This window comes from Vespa mandarinia, chromosome 1, assembly GCF_050613455.1.
Source record: "Vespa mandarinia isolate Hongniang chromosome 1, ASM5061345v1, whole genome shotgun sequence".
In the NCBI taxonomy this organism is placed as follows: Eukaryota; Metazoa; Arthropoda; class Insecta; order Hymenoptera; family Vespidae; genus Vespa; species Vespa mandarinia.
This window is the reverse complement of record NC_140810.1, coordinates 17,792,501-17,810,000: the sequence shown is the minus strand read 5'-3', so window position 1 is coordinate 17,810,000 and position 17,500 is coordinate 17,792,501. Positions and strand designations below refer to the sequence as shown.

General features: G+C 31.5%; 1 protein-coding gene across 6 annotated transcripts in view; it reads right to left on the bottom strand.

Annotated features, from left to right (window-relative positions):
• The window catches only part of LOC118443759 (RNA-binding protein fusilli-like), a 36,240-nt gene that overhangs the window by 8,899 nt on the left and 9,841 nt on the right, over window positions 1–17,500 (bottom strand). For 3 of the 6 annotated variants that reach the window (XM_035871199.2, XM_085661164.1, XM_085661170.1), the window contains exons 3-11: window positions 14,869–15,063; window positions 14,009–14,237; window positions 8,683–8,772; window positions 4,949–5,003; window positions 4,749–4,859; window positions 4,053–4,323; window positions 3,744–3,959; window positions 3,429–3,662; window positions 2,872–3,367 (exon numbers count right to left, since the gene is read on the bottom strand). In XM_035871199.2, coding sequence (XP_035727092.1) covers window positions 2,872–3,367; window positions 3,429–3,662; window positions 3,744–3,959; window positions 4,053–4,323; window positions 4,749–4,859; window positions 4,949–5,003; window positions 8,683–8,772; window positions 14,009–14,237; window positions 14,869–15,063 — 1,897 coding nt within the window. Of the gene's footprint in view, window positions 1–2,450; window positions 3,368–3,428; window positions 3,663–3,743; window positions 3,960–4,052; window positions 4,324–4,748; window positions 4,860–4,948; window positions 5,004–8,682; window positions 8,773–14,008; window positions 14,238–14,868; window positions 15,064–16,313; window positions 16,565–17,500 lie in introns of those variants that run through there. The other 3 variants (XM_035871202.2, XM_035871203.2, XM_035871200.2) reach the window with 3 other exon arrangements.

Below are 17,500 nucleotides of genomic sequence, written 5' to 3'. Positions count from 1 at the left end.
GAAAATAATAACAATGACAACAACAATCAATGACGACGACGAAAATGGCGACGACGACGACGACGACAATGATAACAAAATTATTATGATAAATATTTCACCATTTTTTTTTACTGTTTCATTTTTGTTTGTTTTTTTTTTTCTTTTCTTGCCGTATATCACGCGAACGTCCGACGTTACCCAACGTACCAAAAGAAAAAAGAAAAAGAAAAAAAAAAAAGAAAAAAAAATACTACTCGATTCTATGTAATACACGCTACCGCATCCTGTCAAACAAAGATAGGCTTGTGGCTGAGATAATTGTAAGGACTACCACAGTAATTAAAACAAGTAATTAAAACAAAAAAAAATTATATATATATATATATATATATATATCTAGACAAAAATTATTACTATTACTATTATTACTATTACTATTATTATTATTAATTATTATTATATCAAGAAGATAGTTACAAGGTGCTGGGGATGATTGATCGAAGATGGAATAATGTAAAAAAAAAAAAAGAAAAAAAAAAGAAAAAAAAAAGAAAAAGAAAAAAAGGAAGAAGAAAAAAAGAAAGAAAGAAAGAAAGAAAGAAAGAAAAAAAGAAATAAAAAAGAAGAAGACAAATGGAAGGACAACGACAACGAGGAAGAAAATTATGTGATTGTATTGTAAATCATTACGATTTGTAAAAAGAAAAAGGATTATAGGGTGATCGAAGAAGAGGGAGAAGAAAAAGAAAAATAATTAGCCGGATCATGGGTGTGATAATCCGTTTCGAGGAAAGTGATATGAGAAGAACGAAGAGAAATATTAACAGGTACTTGTACGCACGTCCCTTCCACGGTACACGACATGCAGCAACCATTCCGTTAAATATACTCGTAGATTTGAAATTTCACGGGCTTATGATCCTATATCTATATATATGTTCGCGCGATCGCATCTCTATCTCTATCTCTTTCTCCCTGTCTCTCTCTCTCTCTCTCTTTCTTTCGATTTCTCTTGTATATCCATAACATTTCTATTACATCCATAATTAATGGTACAAAAGAAGCATGGCAAGAAGGAATGAAATTTAAAATATTATCGGCGATAATAATTCGAAAAAAAAAAAATAAAAAAAAAAAAAAAAAGAAAAGAAAAGAGAAAAACTAACGATTGAAAGCTATTCGTCGTTGGCAGTGAAATAGGCAATTGTTCTGTTTTGTTGTTTCAGAATTTTTAGAAAAAAAAAACAAAAAAAACAAAAAAAAACAAAAAAAAACAAAAAAAAAAATAAAGATATAACGTTAGTCCTTTTTTTCTTTTGTCTTCTTTATTATACGTTCTGTGATTCGTCCGAAAAACTTTCGACTCGAACGGAGAACGATCGCGCGCAGTATTTCATACATTCGAAGGAATGTCGTGAGACGTGCACAAGATAGACAAATAGTTGAAAAAAATTAATGATTAACATTTCTGGAATGAGGACTTAATCTATATAACATTTGGATGGAATGTCCATACATTATAAAAACTAATAGAAATATTTCTAGCAAAATATATAAATTTATGTATATGTTTATATATAATCTATATTCATATATATATATATATACATATATATAAATATAGATATATATATATAAATGTATATGCATCTCTACAAATAATCTGCACGCTTGTACATATACATACATGTATATATACGTACACGAAACGTATGTTAGCGTGACGATCGTTAAGATTACGAGACGATTTTTACGAAGGACAAGTCTCGTATATAAACATATTTATAATTCTTCACTTTTTCTAAGGCACTTTCCTGCACGCTTCGTCGCGAAATAACTTCGTCAACGTAGAAAACTAATTTTACGCGTCAATCGATTGACATAATTCCCTTCGTGACTCCGAGAATTTAAATCGTAATCGCGTACAATGCGGACAAAGAATCGAAACGATATTATCCTAAAATATACTACCTACAAAAATGGGACGATCGTTTGAGAAAGTCCGATTTGTGCGCTACCAATCAAAGGTTTTATGAATTTAAATTAAAACTATTTTTTTCTCATATGCCCATAAGTACTACTGCTTATCACATTCTTGAATAAGTTTCATTTAGAAGCTTCGAAAGGCATTCGAATAGATTCTAAATTAATGAATCATAAAAAATATTTTTTTTTGCTGATTAAGATTATTAAGACGTAAAAGTGTAAATCGATCAAAAAGTGATATCTTTCTAAAAAAAAAAAAAAAAAAAGAAAAAAAAATGTCTATATATATATATATATATATAGCTAGATAGCAAATCCATCCGAAAAACGCGAGATAGACCGACTTAGCTAAGATCTTCTCATTCGTTAGAAGGAAGGAATTGGAATAGCAAGATAGATGGAATGACAAGAAGTATATGTATGTAGGTACATAGAGAGAGAAAATAGAAAAAAACCGCAGTCTGTAGGTGGTATGCGAAAGAATAGTCAATTTCGCGTATCATATTTGAGGATAAAATTGTGCGGTATAGGGCAAGGCAGGAGCAGCAGTAGGCGCATGGGCATGAAAAGCTGCCGTTGGTGGGTGCCAAGCAGCACGCTTGGCTACCGTACCGGGTGTTTCGGTAGGAAAGGCACTTTCCCAGGTTCTTTTCAGGCCCATCAATGCAGCCGGATTAATAGGAGCAGTTTGCGCGACGATGGGTGTCAAGATGCCATGAGAGGTCGGTGCCCTTAATATTGGAATACGAGAGGGAACATTGAAGAGCAAGAACGGTGCGTGAGTGGGTTGTTGAGCATGAAGCGCAGCCGCAGCTGCGGCTGCTGCGGCTGCCGCTGGAGGTGTCATCGCGTACGCAGGAATTTGATGAGGTGGATTGGGCGCGGTAAGGGCCAAGGTCTTACTCGTCGCCGAGGAGGTAGGCGAGGCTGGAGTCGTCGAGGTGGGGGACGCGTTAGAGGCCAAGGCCATCAGCCAAAAGTCCTGATTCCTGATGGCCTGCACCTGCGCCTGCGCCTGAGCTTGAGCTTGAACCTGCGCTGCCTGTGCTTGCGCCTGTGCCTGTACGAGCGCCTGTATGTCCCAGAGGGGAGGCTGCGCCGTCGGTACCGGCATCGGTACCGGCGTCGCCGGACCCGAATGTGTCAGAGATGCGGGTGATTGAGTGCTCAACGTACCGGGAGATAGTAGAGCCTTCGTTGATGGCGGAGCTACTGCACCTGTCAATACCAGATTCATATCTTCGCCACTACATTGGAAGACTTCTATGTAACGTTGTTTCTTTCCGAAGATCATATACCGATGATGTCGTTGTGTCGCACAGGCGTGCGCCGAACTTTCGCTGTCCATCTGTATGAATGCTTCTCCGGATGGTTGACCCTGAAAGAACAAATGATTTTTCTTTATTACTTATTACCTCATTTATTGCCCTATACTCTATGTCCTATGACGTTTTTCTTACCTGTGCATTGTATACCATGTGAACGCCTTGGTAGACAATGTTTTTCGAGTGCTCTCCCATGAATTCAAGTATGTGTTCGACAAGTGCCTCATAGGGGAGCCCACGTAACCTCACGCAGTCCTTACGCGTACCCGATGTGATTATGTGTTGAGGAAGTAATTGAGAAAATTGCAATGGTGGAATAGGTGGTACTGGGAGAACGAACGGCTTTGGATCAATCGCCCTATTCAGAACCTATAGGTCACAATTTGAAGAAGTTGAATAAAAAGAAAATTTCATTCGGTGTTACATACAATTCATTTCACAATTACAAACCTGTTGTACTTCCGCTGTTGTACTCCTAAATAGTTCAATGTACCGACTGCCAATGCAATCTCTGTGTTTACTTAATGCTTTCACAGCATCTTCCTCTTGTGCGAAAAGGACAAATGCATCTCCGGTTGCTCTACCGTCTGGTTTTTTGACAAATAATACACCGTCCTCACCGTCCAACACATGACAAGGTTTTTGTCCAGATAAAAAGAAGTCGATCTTTGGGGGAAAAAAAAAAGATATGTAGTTTTTCTGTTTTCAATGAATCACAGTTTTATAACCTATTTACAAGATATAGAAGTTTGTCCGTACCACTTGTTTAGCAACGCAGTCATAAGGTAATCCTCTCATTCTAACGATAACCTGAGCTCCTCTTGAGAGGAAAGCATGTGCTTCGCTAGTAGTACCACCAGCAACCCCAACAAAATCTTCTCCAGAAGCTTTGTAAACCTCAATGTATCGTGGTCCCATGTGATGTTTATGCCTTTTCAATGCCATATCTCTGTGTTCCTTATTAACAAACCGTACTAAAGCTTCTCCGTTGCGCCTACCCATAGGACTTAAACAAAGTGCTACGCCACCCCTAAAAATATAGAAATCCTCAATGTTATTCATCCTTCTTAAAAGCCTCGAGAACATTCTGTAAGCTTGTACTTTGACACATATTATTAATCATACTTATTTATACGATAAGCGATGATCTGTTTGATTATAAAGCATAAATCTATATGACCCACAGATAATGCTTATCATAGTGCTTGACCATGCTGATTAGGAAAAAAAAATCATTGAGAAAAGATGCATGATATAAACAGTAGTCACATAAATGAACGATTTAACATTTATAAATATAAAATCACACAAAGCCTGACCAAATTACCTTCTTTAAGTGATTCCAAGTGGCTTGTATAAAAATATTTCAATAATTAGATAAGTAATCCATTGATATTATTGTTTATCTTTAATAGGTAATTATAACCACAAAAGAACTAATATAATACTACTTACTTTGCAACATTCAGACCACGGAAAAATTTGGCAATATCTTGGTCGGAAGATTGCCAAGGAAGTCCTCGGGCTCTAACTACACAGTCATTGTCTACTTCTTCATCCTTGGAACTATAAGTAATAAAATTGCAATTATAATTATATTCCAATGACAATCATAACTTAAGTAAATCCTATCGATATAACTTTGAACTACTCACCATATGCCTGGTTCTAAAACTATGTTAACTATCTCCGGTGCTTGAAACACATGACCTGAAAAGAAAAAGAAAGAAAAAAAAAAAAAAAAAAAAAAGAAAAAGAAAGTAATCATTAGTAAGCTGTAAACAAATTTCTGAGATAACTCCCTTATTTAATCATTTCTTTATATGGCTGTAAAGAAAAAAAAAAAAAAAAAAAAAAGAAAAAAAAAAGAAAAGAAAAAGAAGAGAAAAAAGAACGTGTTGGAAAAAATTCTAAGTAACCTCGAGATAGTGCCACGACAGAAGGGAAATATTTCTTCCATTGTAACGATAATAAGTTTCGATTAAAAAAAAAAAAAAAAAAAAAAAAAAAAGAAAAAAATTACAGTGCTCCCTGGGGATTCTTTAGAAGGACATAATTCTTTCGAAATCATTGAAACCCATTACTTTTTGAAATCGAAAATATTTCTTACCGATAGAATCGTACTGTATGTGCAAGGTCTTAACAAATTTATTTGTAAACGTTAACAATTTCCTAATTCGTATGTTGGTCGTTCTGTTTGTATTGTATATATATTACGTGCGATACGGACTTTTACTTTTAAACAAAACGCCTACTGTAACGTTTGAACGTATTTAAAAGTAGTTCCATCGTTTCGCGGTCCAATTACGATCTTTTTTTTTTGCTTGTGGATCGTGCTTAAGAAGAAAGAGAGAAAGAGAAAAAAAGAGAAAAAAAGAGAAATAAAGAGAGAGAGAGAGAGAGAGAGAGAGAGAGAGAGAGAGAGAGAGAGAGAGAGAGAAAGAGAAAGAGAGAGAGAAAGAAAAAAGAAAAAAAAAAAAACAAGAAGAGAAGTGTGCACGAACCGAAGTTTGGACGTGACTGGAAAAAGATCGACGCATGCGCGCCACGCGATATCATTAGGCCACTTTTAAAATGGTGGCATATCAAAGAGAACATCGAGAAACATTTAATAAACAATGTAAACAATTATTCAATTTTTCGTATAAAGTCACGTACGATGCAATGCAAATGCATTTTTATTTTTGTTTTTATTCTTATTTTTTTTTCTTTTCTTTCCTTTTTTTTTCTTTTTCTTTATTTTTTCTTTTTTTCTTTTTTTCTTTTTTCTCTTGACGTCAAAGATACAAATCAAAATCGTATTAACACTTTATCACTTGCGAAAGAACATTTATCAAGTCCAAGCATCATTTCTCCTTCTTTCAGACTTCCTACATTGTAATGCAAGATAAATATTCTTTTCTTTCTTTTTATTTTGATGAAAATAAAAAAAACATTAAAAAAAAAAAAAAAAAAAAAAAAAAAAAACCACTAAAACGATGCGATATTCAGTTTTTTTTTCTTTTTCTTTTTTTTCCTTTTTAAACTTCTTTCTTCGTAATATAAAAAAAAAATTATAGGAAACAATAAAAAAAGAAAAAAAAAAAAAGAAAAAAAAATAAAAAAAAGAATAAAAAAAAATAAAAAAAATAAAAAAAAAAAAAATACATTTGTCAGTGTCCTTCGATAAGACGAAGGAACGTGTCCAGCGTTTTTTCTATGCTTCCTTAGTCGTAATATTATATGCTTCGCTTTGTCTCTTATTTCTCGTACTTGAGCATAAAGTGCTTATTCGATTTGTCGCTTCGACGAAACTACTTCGTATTTCTTCCAAGGAGCGGTCGTGCCATGAGAATTGAATCGACTCATTTCATATGTGTACATATACCTTTATCAATTGTCACGATTCGTTTTTCATTGAGTTTCAATTTCTATTTACTATATAAACTCACACACACATACATATATATATATATATATATAAACATATACACACATCTATGTATTTACTTATTACATATGCTAAATAAAAGTATGTATATAATATATGATAAGTAGTAATAAGAAATACATATATAATACAGACGTAGTATCATTATATACATATCACATACATCGTTATATATGTATATCATATGAACATATGTATACGTATATCATATATATATATATATATATATATATATATTGTGAGTATACATAATAAATATAAGTATATATAATATATATGCACGTAATTGTCTTGTACGTTTCGGTGGTAATTTAGTAAACAACTTTTTTTTTTTTTATTTTTGAAATAGATAACAGAAAATAATATTTTTTCAAAGAACATATTGAAAATTTATTCAAGAGAGACAACGTCTTCATGTTCTTTCTTTTTCTTTTGAAATGTTTGTAAGTTGGCTTCGTAATACAATTCTTTAATATTTATGATCGTGAACACCAATTTGTTCATACAATTCAAAACCCTTCCATTAAAAATATGAAAAATGTATTTTTACTGGTTGGTTATCACTGGGCGATAAGAAATATACTTACCATACACTTATACACACATCGCTACGATACTCCGTATATATATATAAATGTATGCATGTGTGTATATATGTATGTATGTATGTGCATTTGTGCTATATAACGAATAGACGATATGAGCGTATAGACTCATCTTATAATCATTTTATCCTCTCCCCACGACATTATTTATATTTGATACATGCGTCTTTTCTAATCAGACAAAACCTTTATTGATATTAAATAGACATTTTTAATAAATATATTTTTTGTTTATCTATATAAATATCATATTATAATATTATAATTATCAATAATTAAATAATTATTTGGACCTTCAGTATAATTTTGAAGAAAAAAAAATTATTAGAAATTTTTTAATTATTCATCTCGACGACTATTTATATATATATATATATATATAAATTAATTTTTTTATATATAATATTAATAATGTTAATAATGATCATCGCTAAAAAATATTATTATAATCGAATGAATTCAATTTTTGGAAGAGCTTTTATCACATTCAGCGTTAATCTTAAACATGTCTGTTATGGTCAAGGTTCGCTGGTATTGTTTACAGATATGTCTGTAAAGATCATACGAATGTATGAGTTGCGATAATTGATTTTAAAAAGTCTACGTGGAAAATATCGTACGAGAGAAAGGAAAAAAAAAAGAAAAAGAAAAAGAAAAGATAAAATAGAAATTTTTACGAACGCGTTTAAAAGCAATTGATATGAGTTTTTTTAGATTTAAGAGTTCTTTCTTTCTCTCTCTCTCTCTCTCTCTCTCTCTCTCTCTCTCTCTCTCTCGCTCTCTCTCTCACTCACTCACTCTCTCCCCCTCTTTTTTCTTTCTTGTCTTTTTTTTTCAAACGTGTTTCTTCGCAAATCACGACGATAATATCCTTTCATTGTGTGAAGGAACACAGAAAGACAGAGAGACAAAAAGATGACTCTTAGATCAAAGTCAAAGAACTAAAAATCCATTGAGATAAATGAGAGGAATCTGCGATATTTATAATGGCTTTTATCTTTCTACAGGGTGGATCAAAAGTTTCTAAATGATTTTTTCAAAATCAATTAGATACTCTTTCTCAAGACTTGTAGATTAATTCTTTCTTTTTCTTTCTTTTTCTTTTTTCTTCTTTCTCTCTTCTTTCCAGATTGTCACAAACTATGTCGATCTTACAATATGGAAAAAAAAAAAAAGAAAATTGGCCTGCAAGTTAAGCTTGTAACAAACTAGGAAAAAGAAAAAATGAAAAAAAAAGAAAAAGGGAAATTCTAAAAAGTATGGAAAACGAATAATTGATTTTCAAAATCAATTGGGAACCTTTGATTAACTTAAATACTTTCGTCCCGCCCTAGAATTACAATCTTTTCCTTACCATCCTTGATCATCCTCTGTATAACGCTAATCATGTCCTGTATTTCTTTCACGTGAAAATCATTGTCTGTATCAGGCGGTAGTCCAAAATCTGATTATCTATTGTCAAGGATAAATATATTTCAAAGACTTTGATTTACCGTTTCAAAATAAATAACACGCGTTATACGAAACATATGGAATCGTATCAAATTATTATCTCTATTATGAGATTAATAATCATAATAATAAATTGTAATAATCATGATTTTCATCTAAAACGAACAATCTTGCTTATCGATCATCATAGTTAATGAAAATAATTATATCTGTACTAAGTATATTTAAACATTATCTATAGCTAAAAATAATATTAAAAGGCGTATGTAAAAATTAATTAAACGTTATAATAATATCTATTCAATAATAACATTAAACAGAAAAGTATATGTATCAAATAATGTTCTAACCATATTTAATAATTATATATCTGATGATAATATTAAAAAGAGAGAGAGAGAGAGAGAGAGAGAGAGAGAGAAAGAGAGAGAAACATATATATAAGAAATTTAAATTATTACCTCTTCTAATAATATCTAATGATTACCTATCTAATAATAACATTAGAGAGTAAGAGAAAAAGAGAGAGAGAGAGAGGCATATGTATTAAAAAAATAAATAATTACCCGTTTTGATAATACCTAATAATTACTTACCTAATAATAATATTAAAGAGAGAAACATATATTAAATAATGTTCTAACAATATCTACAAATATCTAATAATTATCCGCTAATAATAATATCAAACAGAGAAACATGTGTAATTATGTTGCTCTAATAATTTCTAATAATTATCCATCTCACTATTAATAATAATAATAATAATAACAACAATAATGATGATGATGATGTTGATGATGATGATGATGATGATGATGATGATGATGATGATGATGATGATGATGATGACGATAATCATCGAGAACGAACGATTTTGTTTATCGATCAACATCCTAAAGATCAATACAATTTCTTTTTATTTTCTTTTTTTTTTTGTCTTAAGTCCTCGTAAGATCCTCTTGAAAGAATCGATGGAGAATCATTTCAAATGAATACACGATTATTGAATATTGTTAAAAGAAAAGGAAACCATAAGAAGAAGCGCTTTTATGCGCATAATAATATATCTCGATCGGTCGTCAAGCCGTCGAACCAATATCTTCACCGGGTTGACCTTTAAACCGTGTTCCGCAGGCGATAAGGCCGATTGGTCAGCTAAAGCTTTCTTAAGTCACTTGCCTTCTAAACTGGAAGAACATACGATTCGACTTGTCTTCTCTCTCTCTCTCTCTCTCTCTCTCTCTCTCTTTCTCTCTCTCTCCTCTCTCTCTTTCTCTCTCTCTCCTCTCTATCTCCTTCCTTCTTTATTTTTATTTTTTCATTGTGCTACGTAATTAGTTTTCAACTAAATTAATTCTCAAAAAGCTAACTTTCTGCTATAACGTATTTCAATAGGGGACACATATATACATCTATACATACAAACATACCATACATACATACATACACACACACACACACACACACACACAAACACACATATATAAACTGTCATATGCAAAGAATTCAAAGAGAGATAATTTTTTCTCCCTCTTTCCGACTCTCTCTTTTTCCCTCTATTTCAATAAAAACACCTCGTAAATTATTATTTAATTTGAAGGAAGACGTAACAACGTGTGTCCATGAGACTTCACTTTTTACAAATACGACTTTAAAATTAGGCATTGGCTTTAACAAAAAAAAAAAAAAAAAAAAAAAAAAAAAAAAAAAAAGGAAAAAAAAAAAAAAAAAAAAAAAAAAAAAAAAAAAAAGAAAAAAAGAAGAAAAGAAAAAAAACGTGACAAAAAGATAAAAACGAGAGAGAGAGAGAGAGAGAGAGAGAGAGAGAGAGAGAGAGAGAGAGAGAGAGAGAGAGAGAGAGAGAGAGAGAGAGATTTCTGATGTAAACGTTAAGATTTTAAATCATTATTATTATTATTATTATTATTATTATTATTATTATTATTATTATTATTATTATTATTATTATTATATATATATATTGTTCGTTCGTAACGAGCCCAATTGTGCATTCGCTTTTGGAGATTTTATCTCACCGATAAAAATCTAACATGAGATTTTTTTCTCTCCCTTTCTTTCCTTCACTCTACCTATCCCCCTACCCCCCCCCCACCTAAGGCCGACCCAGTGAAACTCCAAGAGATATAAAAAAAAAAGAAAAAAAAAAAAAGAAAAAAAAAAACGCGCGTGTAATCTCAACTGGTAGTGACGATGCCGAGGTGTATTTCTCATTAAAAAAAAATTTGATGAGTATGATTGTACGATCAAAAAAAAAAAAAATAAATAAATAAAAAAAAAAAAATAAAAAAAGGAAAAGAAAAAGCAAAAGCAAAAGAGAAAGAAAGAAAGAAAGAAAGAAAAACGAAAGAAACAAAACAATCTCTCGAAGGAAAAATACAAATGACAAATCCGTTTTACTTAAGGCGCCGTCGAAACGGTCTCAACACATAAGTATACCAATCGATATATACTTATAGACACAAACATATATATATATATATGTACATACATACATTCATATATGTATGTAGATCTACATATATATGTACATGCATATATCTACGTATGTGTGTATATATATATATATATATATGTTCAGTCGCCACAGGTGGTTTTGTTTTATTAGCGTTCAGTTGATACAACACGACGCGGTGGATCCAAAGAGAGAAAAAGAGACAGAGATAGAGAGAGAGAAAGAGAGAGAGGGAAAAAGATAGATAGATATACATATATATATAGAGAGAGAGAGAAAGAGAGAGTGAGAAGGCAAGCAAAGAAGGCGGTAAGCCATTGTGGCCGGCTTGAGTTTATGTCGAGGACGGTTCGAGATTAAGACTCGAGGAACTCGGGTGAATGCCTCTCTCTCTCTCTCTCTCTCTCTCTCTCTCTCTCTCTCTCTCTCTCTCTCTCTTTCTCTCTCTTTCTTCTCTATGTCTCTCTCTTTATTTATTTCTTTCTTTCTCTCACTCTTTCTTTTTTCTTATTACGTGAGAATATTCCCGTTTTTCAAAGTAAGAAAGTACTCAACTCTTCATGGCATCACCACCTCTTTATCGTCTAATGTGCGTTCGTTGGTATGATAAAGAAAACAAAAAAAAAATAAAAATAAAAAAAAATAAAAAAAAAATTAAAAAAAAAATGGAAAAAGAAAAAAAAAAGAAAATATAAAAACGTATAATATACGGTAAGGCTCTAAGGTCGTACTCGGTATACTGATAATAATATTCGTGTAAAGGTAATTTTTTTCTTTTTTTTTTTTTTTTCTTTTTTTTTTCGTTTACGCGACATACTGAATGTCGACGAAATATTACGATATCCGAGGACAAACGACGTACCCGGTATTATTTTATTATCCTTGACAATGTTGAAACTTGTTTCAACTTGTGCAACGCTTATTAAATTAAAAAATATTATTGCTACACGAATAGGATTCATAAATAAATATTTATGAGGATTTAACGAGATTTATAAGGATCTATCGATATTGACCTATCCGATAATAAATCCCAAATCCTCTTCTTCACCCTCGCGGTCTTAAATATTCATTACTACTTTCGTTAGACTGTTAAATTAAAGAAATCATTTATTATACGCGATGAATGTGAAATGATCAATCTTATTATGAATTTGAATTCGCCAAATCAGTTGGAATACTTTCAAGAGATTTTTTTTAAAGGAATTTAATTACGCCTAATTAAAATAAATTAGTATTCTTTGATAAGAGAATAATAAAAAAAGAAAAAAGAAAAAAAAAACAAAAAACAAAAAAGAAAGAAAAAAATATTATACGTTACGGGGATGATAAATATTGCGAGACATCATTATCGGTTTTATAGTCGAAAAACAATAAACGTCAGCGTACCTGGGTAAACTTAAATTGGATGAGGAGGCATTAAAGTCACGCTGATAAGAGAGAACCTTTTGTTTCACTTTTATATTGATACACTACTATAAGAGTATAAAGGTTCGACGATGAAGGTGACTCAAGTGGTGGTGTGATGTAGTAGTGGTGGTGGTGGTGGTGGTGGTGGTGGTGATGGTGGTGGTGGTGGTGGTTGTAGTGGTGTGGTAATGATGGTAGTGGTGGTGGTGGTCGTATTACAGCACTTTAAATGTGTTCTTTTTTCTTTTTCTTTTTTCTCTTTTTTTGTCCTATTTTTTTTTCTTTTCTTTTTTTTTTTTATATTTTATCGTAATAACCGAACAAGTTAACCGTCGTGATTCCTTCCTTACGTTATTATTGGTGACACGAAATAAAAATCCCTCTTACGATTTTATTACAACAAAAGGAGGCCACGATTACGCGATACGGGCATTCTACGACTGCGGACTACTGCTTGCTTGCTTGCTAACCAACCAGCCAGCCAGCCAGCCAGCTTTCCTTCCTTTGCTTACTTGCTTACTTCGTTCCTTAAGATTCAACTTCTGTCGCGCCGCCTGACGGCAGTGCGTCTCGAAAATCTTATTTCGACCTCTTCCGCGCCGCCTAACGGCAATCACTTCAATAATTATATACTTTAATATATTCCCAACATAAATTCATTTAACGTTTTACCTTCGATGCGCCTATCAAAGTGCTCAAATATTAATTTGGTATATAATCGCCTTTTTTTTTGTTTTATTAAAAATGTCACTCCCATGTTCTCCTCCTCACCCTTTCAACAATCTCCTTGCAATCTTATTGTTTTTTTTTTTCTTTCTTCTTTCCATTACATCAATGTCTATTATCTTAAGTCAAATAACTACTAATCAACTTTTTATCCTTGACTCAATGGACTTCACGTGTACTTAACTAGCCATTGAATAATTTAAATTGCTCCAACCTGACCTACACTTCACAATGCCACTTATATTAAACGCCACCTGCTGGCAAATATTTCATCGATAAAAGTAACATACACCTGCGAGAGAGAGAGAGAGAGAGAGAGAGAGAGAGAGAGAGAGAGAGAGAGAGAGAGGGAGAGAGAGAGAGAAAAAGAGAGAGAGAGAGAGAGAGAGACTTTCATCCTCGTAATGTGTTAAACACGGATTACTTTTACAATTTCAAATGTTGACTAAAAAATCCATCCTACTTTCTAAACTCCTACTTTATGATCGACAACATAATTTCTAAAGTACTTTAACTATCGTTAATGAGCGTTAATCATTCAATTTTATAAATAGAATATTTAGAAAGTAATAGCAATCGGATACTAATATAATGTAAATGTTCAATCAAAGGATACATTGTAACATTTCTTGTATTCCAAGTGTTGCCAATTCGCCATGGGATGAGTAACACCCAACAAATTCTTTACGAAGATCGTGAAAGACATTGTAATGGGTTGGCAGTTCGATATCCTTGTTGCAAGCTTCAGGATGCAAACATTGTCTCATCGGTGATTGTCCGTCAACAACGAATCGAGGATCACCTCCACCGGTCACACAAGACATCGATGACCACCATCCTTCGAACTTAAAACAGAAAGATCAAATATAATTAACTATAGGTTTCTAAGAAATTTTGAAGTTTTTTTATTTTTTTTAATTATTACTAGATTTTTAAATTATTCATTTATTTTTTATCGTTCATGTTATTAGTCAATTAACTTCTCAATGGACTCTATTTCAAAATTGTTTGCCTGAACGAGCTAATCGATCTTTGATCTTTATTAAAATTTGTTTTCTAAAACAATTTTTTATTAATATATAAAAGAGAAAGAGAAAGAGAGAAAGAAAGAAAGAGAGAGAGAGAGAGAGAGAGAGGAGAGAGAGAGAGAAAGAAAGAGAGAGAGAGAGAGAGAGAGAGAGAGAGAAAGAGAGAGAGAGAGAGAGAGAGAGGGGAAAAATATTATATTTAAAAGTGCATAAATTATTTGTTAATATTTTCATTATACATGTACACGATGATGTATATAATATAATAAATACTTTTTAATAGGAACATTGATTAAATCAAATTTATATCGAGTAAATTATAATTATAATGTAAGATTCTATTTATATAATGACTTATTATCTTTTTAATTATATATTTGTCTATTCGTTTGACTAATAAATAAACTAGATTAACGTGAGAATTTAATGTAAATAAATTAAAATTTACCTGTTCTATAGCTTGCTCTAAAGGAATTCCGAGTTCTCGAAGGGTACGTTCAGTCAAAGCTGGGGCATGTGCTAACGCTGACTCGCTAATGATTCCGCTACTTCCGGCGACTGCTGGATTGTCACTACCGCTTCCCGGTGTACAACCATCGTCCATTACCATTGGACGAACTATATATTGTTGTCTGCCCAACACCTAAAACAAAATCAATTATTCATTCGAAAGTTATTTGCTTCTTCTTCTTTTCTTTCTTCTTCTTTTTTTTTTCTTTTTTTTTTTTAATTTCTTGTTTCATTTGTTTTTTATTTCCTATTTCTTTTTTCTTTCTATTCTTCTTCAGAATTTCGATTGTTCCAACTTGTTATCAATTTTATATCATATCACTTTTATACCTGATGAATTAATTTTACGTAATGTCATTATCTTTTGTATCATACGAAGAAGTAAATATCTTGGGTGCATGATAAAAAAAACGTTATCATTATGTTGTCGTAACGAAAATAATCGATCAACGTGATGTTGAACTTGTTAATAATAATTGTTCTTTCTAAAGATTTTCTTAAATATCACGAATGCACTTTAATCGTAGAACTTTTGATATTGTTTGATGATAATAATGATAATAATGATAATAATGATAATAATGATAATAATAACAATAATAACAATAATAACAATAATAATAATAATAATAATAATAATAATAATAATAATAATAATAATAATAATAATAATAATAATAATAATAATAATAATAATAATAATAATAATTTATCTCGCTCAAATGATATTTTATTTTCCTTGTTAACGCTCGCCAAAATGAAAGATACGCACGAATGAAACGAAATGCGTGCGTGAGTTAAAAACTCACTCCAACGAGATGTCTATCAGCGGTGTTTATGTGGTTGCATCTCGTAGGAGTTAATTGTACGGCATATTGTATACTCTTACATTTAGTCAAGTAGTACGATACTTGCGTTATCATCTTATAAATTTCTTTTGTTTTACAAATCATTTCAATTTCGATTGGCCCGCATTTTATCTGTTTATTTTTATATGCGCACGTGTGCATATACGCCTTTGTCCACATATACGTTAATACTAAATGCTCGATTTTGTGAACGTTGCACCTGCAAGAAGTATGTCATGCGGGTTATCGATTTTTCTTTTACAAAGAAACGAATAACTTTCGCATGGCTATCGAAAATTTCTTCTTTTATTTTCTTTCATTTTTCTTCGTTTTATTTTTTCTTTTTTTTCTCCCCTCCTCACCCACCCACACCTCTCTCCTTTTTAATTCAATTAATACCCATAAAAAAAAAAAAAAAACCATATTAGGTATTCGAAAATGTATGCATGATTTTTGCCGGAGAAATAAATCATCGCGGGAGAACAAATTCGCACGCGATAATTTAGGCATAAACTGTTGTGGGAAATATACCTACCGATTATCAAGAGTAATTAACCGTTCCATCGTTAGTAACTAACTCTATGACGCTAATTGCAGCTCGTAAAGATTGTTCTCCGATAATTCGAGTTTAACGAACACTTTCGGCTATTTCATTATTATTTTCTTTCTTAATTACGATCGTTGTCTTCTTCTTCTTCTTCTTCTTCATCTTCTTCTTCTTTTTCGTCTTCTTCTTCTTCTTCTTCTTCTTCTATTTCTTCATCTTCTTCTTCCTCTCCGTTGTATCTATTCAAAATATATTCTATATTCATCTATATCTAATAACGATTTTGAAATGTTTTTTGCCAGCAGAATAATTAGAAGTTTTATCTATTCATTAGATATAAAGTCTAGACACGTAATGTCTTTACCAACGGAAATGAAACGAGGAACGTTACTTGTTTCTTCTTCCTTTTCTTTTTTTTCTTTTTTTTTTATATTATCATTGAAACCAAGAATGGACTGATTTAAATATATATATATATATATTTTTTTTTCTAGAGTTCCTATATGGGACAAAAGTCCCTAGATGATTTTAAAAATCGATCATACTTTTTCGAAACTTTCTAAACGATTATAGATCAGGTTATCAGTTTGTCAAGTTGAGCTTTTGTAGTTCTGAAAAGAACGAAAAAAGAATCAGCTTAAAAGGTCTAAGAAATTTTGAACGATACTGTATACATTCCATCGTCAAAATATCAAACATTTTTTGAAAAAAGTTCTGGAAAGAAATGGAAATATTTAAACGAGCTCGCATATATGAATACAATAAAAGAAATAAAAAGAAAAGAAAGAGAGAAAAAGAAAAAGAAAAATATTCATTATAATTTGGCGAGTACGAGATGTCAATTACGTATTTGTTTATCTATTTACTTATATTTATGACATATATTGAAGAATATTGCGTCGATGATATATCAACATTTTTGTTTTCTTCCACATACATATATTAACATCTACGTAAGAAACTTAATAGACAGGTTTTACTAACGCGGGGTTAACGGATCAAGGTAATGCAGTACGATCGTTTCAATCGTCATCTTCTTCATTACTTACGTACTTTTACTTGCAAACGTTATCCTAATGCGTTGTGCTATTTTATTTTTTCTGTTTTTCTTTCTTTTTTCTTTTCCGAGATTTATAAAGATAGCGATTGATTTAATAATTAAAACAAAAAGGAAA